General features: G+C 40.8%; 1 protein-coding gene across 1 annotated transcript; it reads left to right on the forward strand.

Moving 5' to 3' along the window:
* The first annotated feature begins 1,469 nt into the window (after positions 1 to 1,469).
* LOC114181313 (BTB/POZ domain and ankyrin repeat-containing protein COCH-like) lies at positions 1,470 to 4,850 on the forward strand. Its single transcript, XM_028067768.2, has 2 exons — positions 1,470 to 2,356; positions 3,383 to 4,850. The coding sequence occupies exons 1-2, from the start codon at positions 1,910 to 1,912 to the stop codon at positions 4,361 to 4,363; spliced, it is 1,428 nt and encodes a 475-aa protein (XP_027923569.1). The 5' UTR covers positions 1,470 to 1,909; the 3' UTR covers positions 4,364 to 4,850.
* The last annotated feature ends 380 nt before the right edge of the window (positions 4,851 to 5,230 follow it).

Below are 5,230 nucleotides of genomic sequence, written 5' to 3' on the forward strand. Positions count from 1 at the left end.
AAAAATATGTTTTAACAATTAATTTCACTCAGTAAAATGTATAAATTTTATCATATACGCGTGAAAAATACTTTACATCATTTACGTATGATATAATTTATTAGAATAAATTTTCAAATAAATATTTCCAATATTTAAAACATTAAAATCTGTCAATATCTAGACATATTAAAATCTCACGTATGCCAAAATTACCTTCTGAGGCTAAATTCTCTGCAAAATTTTAAATGAGAACAGAAAAACTGAGATGAATTAATTGGAAAAAATGAAACACCTGTTGACTTCAAATAGAAAAGGCTTAAATATATATTTCAAATGCACCCTTATTTAATTGTTACGAGTACTGCATTGATTAGATTTACTTTTCTGTTTGTGTGACTGATTCTGGATGACTGTTTTTCTTTTTATTGTCAGAAAATAATATTTCATTTATACAACATCTACGTAGAACGATTAGAAAAAGTTTAGTTCTAAACAGTTTTAATGCATAAATGATTAGGTACCGTACCAAAATAACATATCTTTCCAAAATTTTTGTAACTATTTATTTATTTATAGTTTTTCATCAATGATAAAGAGTTAATGAATGCCAATTATATATCGGAGCTAATGATAAGAAAAGAAGATATTATAAAATTTAGTTAGGTCGTGGCCAAAAATCAAAATTATACGACTTGACTCCAAATTTTTTCTTTTGAATATTGCCACCGCTTTACAATGATATGTGGGAGGAATATTTTTATGATTACGAGCCACAAGCTGCGAATAAAACAGAACAACAATAACATTGTTTTTAATTATATAAAACATGTTATATATTTTCACACGTTATGATATGTGATGAAAATGTTCACAGTGGAAAGAAACATTATCCAGAAAAACATGTGTTGGAAGACTTACGATTGTTTTCCTAATTGAAATAATTGAGTTACGTTGTTTCAAACAGCGACCTAAATTGGCAATAGAGGAGAGCCACTTACATTATTCTTTCTAACTTAAATTTTGATGAATATTAAATAAAAATAAAAGGAAGTAGTAAATATTGGTTGCTGCTAGCTCTCGTTTATCGAAATTATATGGAATAAGTAACTAAAAAATGAAAAAAGTATTTATAGTTTGTCTTTTTCATCGTATCATTCATCTTATTTTGCTTTTATTCGATCTCTCTCTTAATACAAATAAAAAATAAAAAAGGAAAAAATAAAAAAAAATATATATCCAAAAATGTGGACAGGAGGTACAAGTGCAACAGTCAACAGAATAGGGCCCAAGGAGTTGTATTATAGTATGTATTAGTCTATTTAGAGAGACTTAAGTTGGTTATATTATTAATCACATAATCACATTTATAATAAGCAAAGTCTAAACTCTGTTTTTTTATTCACACATCCTTTTCGATGCTTCTACTTCCACCCCTCTCATCACCACTACATGCTTCTACTCTACACTACTTCTCTCTCTCAGTATACAAAAAAGATGAACAGGAAAAAAACATTTTTAATTAATATTTGAGGCCTTTTTTAACCCCTCAGCCGCCCAGAATAGCCACCCAAATTCCAATCTCTGTTTCTCTCTCTCTCTCTCACTTGAAAAATATCTATCCATCAAAATACGCCATGCCCCTCCATTCACCATTCACCCAGCGAATCCCATAAAACACAACCACAGTACCATCATCATCATCATCATCACCATCATCAACATCAAACAAAAACAAACGGATCAACCCAACTTCAACTTCAACCCCTTTCTTCCTTCCCTCACTATTCCATCTCTCTCACTTTTCTCTTCTCTCTCTCTCTCTTTCTTTCTTTCTTTTGCTGGCAATAAGTTACAGCCACCAACCCTAGAGCGTTGAAGAGACAACACAGTACTTTATTCACCAACAACAGTAACAGTCTTCACCACCATGTCCCTTGAAGACTCTCTAAGATCTCTCTCCCTCGATTACCTCAACCTCCTCATCAACGGCCAGGCCTTCAGCGACGTCACTTTCAGCGTCGAGGGTCGCCTCGTCCACGCCCACCGCTGCATACTCGCCGCCCGCAGCCTCTTCTTCCGCAAATTCTTCTGCGGACCGGACCCCCCCTCCGCCCTCGACCCCGCCGGCCCAAGACTCAACTCGCGCTCCGGCGTCATCCCAGTCAACTCCGTCGGCTACGAGGTCTTCCTTCTCATGCTCCAGTTCCTCTACAGTGGCCAGGTCTCCATCGTGCCTCCCAAGCACGAGGCCCGCCCCAATTGCGGCGAGCGAGGCTGCTGGCACACGCATTGCACCTCCGCGGTCGATCTCGCCCTCGACACCCTCGCCGCCGCCAGATACTTCGGCGTCGAACAGCTTGCATTGCTTACCCAGGTTTTCTCTTTTTCCTTGGTGTTACCAATATCAGTATGGTAGCCTTCCCCCTCACTTCCACTGTTTTTTTTTTCCTCCTTTTTCACCCTTTGTGTGGCCAGTCTTATGTTTCATGGGGTCTTGGGAATTAGGACAGTTACTGCTGCGGGTCTGCTCTCGTTTTGGGAACCGGGATGGGGTGTTTCCATGTCTCTCTCCTTTTTATATTTTTTCTTTTCAGGGTCTGTGATGATATGATATGATATCTGGTTTAGAATTTCGGGTTCTGAATTCGTGCTTCAATCTATCTATCCCATCAGGAGTTATACCACCAGTTCCTTCTATTCTATGATCCCGTGTCACCGCTACACTTCTTTCCTTTCCCTTGTCAGCGACTGAATAGCTGATTTTCTTCTCTCTCTCTCACTCTCGTCTACTTCACACAATTCCTTCTTCTTCACTTTCTCACTACTCCTTCGCTCCCTCTCTCAACAAACACACCCAATAACACTACTTTCAACTTTCTATATCTTACGGATTTGAGGGTTTAATTTTGTTGGATTCATTTCAACCTCTTTATGATGTTTTCTGTGGAGTTCGACGTAGCTGATTTCATGTAGTGCGAAAGTTATAGAGTTTCTCGAATTGGCGTTCTATCACCCATACTCAGGAATTTCTAAATTTAGATGATGATATGCAGTCTTGTCTTGCACACAGTAGGCGCACGAAACTTTTCCCAAACATCTACTTTCCTCATTTGGGTTTGGACTCGAAAAGAGAACAAACCACCGGAAAAGAAAAAAAAAGGGTCCTTTAAATCCTCCTGCGCTTCCCAGTTTCCAACCATCCCATCGCGTTTTACAATTTTTTACTTCCCACCAAATCACTACTACTACTCTATTACTGTATTGCCTTACTTGGAAGTGCTGCTATATCAAACATGTTTCTTTTTTCCAATGTAAACTCTCTTCTTCGCCTTTTCTATTTCTTGATTCTCGTTTCTTGTTTCTTCCTCTCACTCACGAGTTTTGGTGTTTTCCTTGTCAGAAACAACTTGCGAGCATGGTGGAGAAGGCTTCCATAGAGGATGTAATGAAAGTGCTGTTGGCTTCGAGAAAGCAAGACATGCAGCAACTATGGGCCACTTGTTCTCACTTAGTAGCGAAATCAGGTCTTCCTCCCGAGGTTCTCGCCAAGCACCTCCCCATAGACATTGTGGCCAAGATCGAAGAGCTACGTATCAAATCCTCCATGGCGCGCCGCTCCTTGGTGCCACACCACCACCATCACCCCCACCACCACCACGCCGCCCTCGATCTCGAGGACCAGAAAATCCGGCGAATGAGGCGCGCCCTGGACTCCTCCGATGTCGAACTCGTAAAGCTAATGGTAATGGGGGAGGGTCTCAACCTCGACGAGGCACTGGCCTTACCCTACGCGGTGGAGAACTGCAGCAGAGAGGTGGTGAAGGCATTGCTTGAACTCGGTGCAGCGGACGTCAACTACCCCTCCGGCCCCGCCGGGAAAACGCCGCTCCACATTGCGGCAGAGATGGTGTCGCCGGACATGGTGGCGGTGCTGCTGGACCACCACGCGGACCCGAATGTGAGAACCGTTGATGGGGTGACACCTCTGGACATCCTCAGAACCCTAACCTCGGATTTCCTCTTTAAGGGTGCTGTCCCAGGATTGACCCACATCGAACCCAACAAACTGAGGCTGTGTTTGGAGCTTGTTCAATCCGCAGCTCTTGTGATGTCACGAGAAGAAGGCAATGGCAACAACAACAACGGTCCTTCCAATACCGCAGCACCCATTTACCCTCCCCCCATGAACGAGGACCATAACAGCAGCAGTAGCAGCGGCAACAACAACAATAACATTGGAAATCTCAATCTGGATTCAAGGTTGGTGTATCTGAACCTGGGTGCCACCGCTTCGATGAGTTCCCGGTTGGACGGCGGTGAGGAGGAGAGAGAAGCCATGAATACAACCATGTACCACCATCACCACTCTCATGACTATTAGTGGCTGAGAATTTGGACGCAGTGATAGATGATGGAGAATGGAGAATTTAAAGAGGATGATGAGAGGGGGAGAATTGTTGATGAATATGGAGGGACCCTATTGAAGGGATGGAGCACAAAAGAGTCTTCTTCTTTTGTGAGTTGAAATAGACTGGTATTCACTGCCCTTCTGATTTATCTGTGTTGGCTCTCTGCTATTTTGTTGGGTTTTTTTTTTCTTTTTTTTCCTTTTTAGCTTTTGGGGTTTAGACCTTTCAAATGGTCACCATTTGAAGTGCGGTTTCATGGGAGATTGGGATAAGAGACAGGAAGAATCTAATGGGTTCAATTTATTTTTTGTTTTTATTTTTCTGTGAAACGAAAGGGTGCATGGAGGAGACGCAGGTCAATCTTTTCAAATCCTCCTTCACCTGTCAACTCCTTAATTTGTATTTACTGATCCGTAGCTAATATCACGGCCTATTTATTGTGATCGCTTTACAATTTCAGATTATCTTGTCCCACCCGCACTTTCTCATAACCCACCCCTCAATTATTTCTTCACATTATGTTTTGCTTCTTCTTCCTCTTTTTCTTTATCATTTTTTTTCTCTTTTCTCAAACTTTTTCATTCACATACTTATATATTTTCTACTCAGTTAAGAGATCATATAGTATATAGTATACAATAGGGCTGTCCCTTCCCTTCTGCTCCCACCTAATATATTATGTTCTTTTCCTTCTACCATTTTCTAGTCCTTTGGAACCATCCATTGGTTAGTGTTTTGGGCTTAATTATTCTAATAAAAATCATGTGGCTCTGGACAAATTGATTTGTTGTCTTGCATGAATGCAACAATGAGTGTGACCACACATGTCAAGTTAAAAA

Source organism: Vigna unguiculata, chromosome 1 (genome assembly GCF_037176805.1).
Source record: "Vigna unguiculata cultivar grain cowpea cultivar isolate G323 ecotype 2 chromosome 1, ASM3717680v1, whole genome shotgun sequence".
Taxonomy (NCBI): Eukaryota; Viridiplantae; Streptophyta; class Magnoliopsida; order Fabales; family Fabaceae; genus Vigna; species Vigna unguiculata.

Coding starts and splice junctions, on each gene's coding strand:
- LOC114181313 (XM_028067768.2), top strand. CDS start 1,910: ATGTCCCTTGAAGACTCTCTAAGATCTCTCTCCCTCGATTACCTCAAC. Junction 2,357..3,382: donor AGCTTGCATTGCTTACCCAG/GTTTTCTCTTTT, acceptor TTTCCTTGTCAG/AAACAACTTGCGAGCATGGT.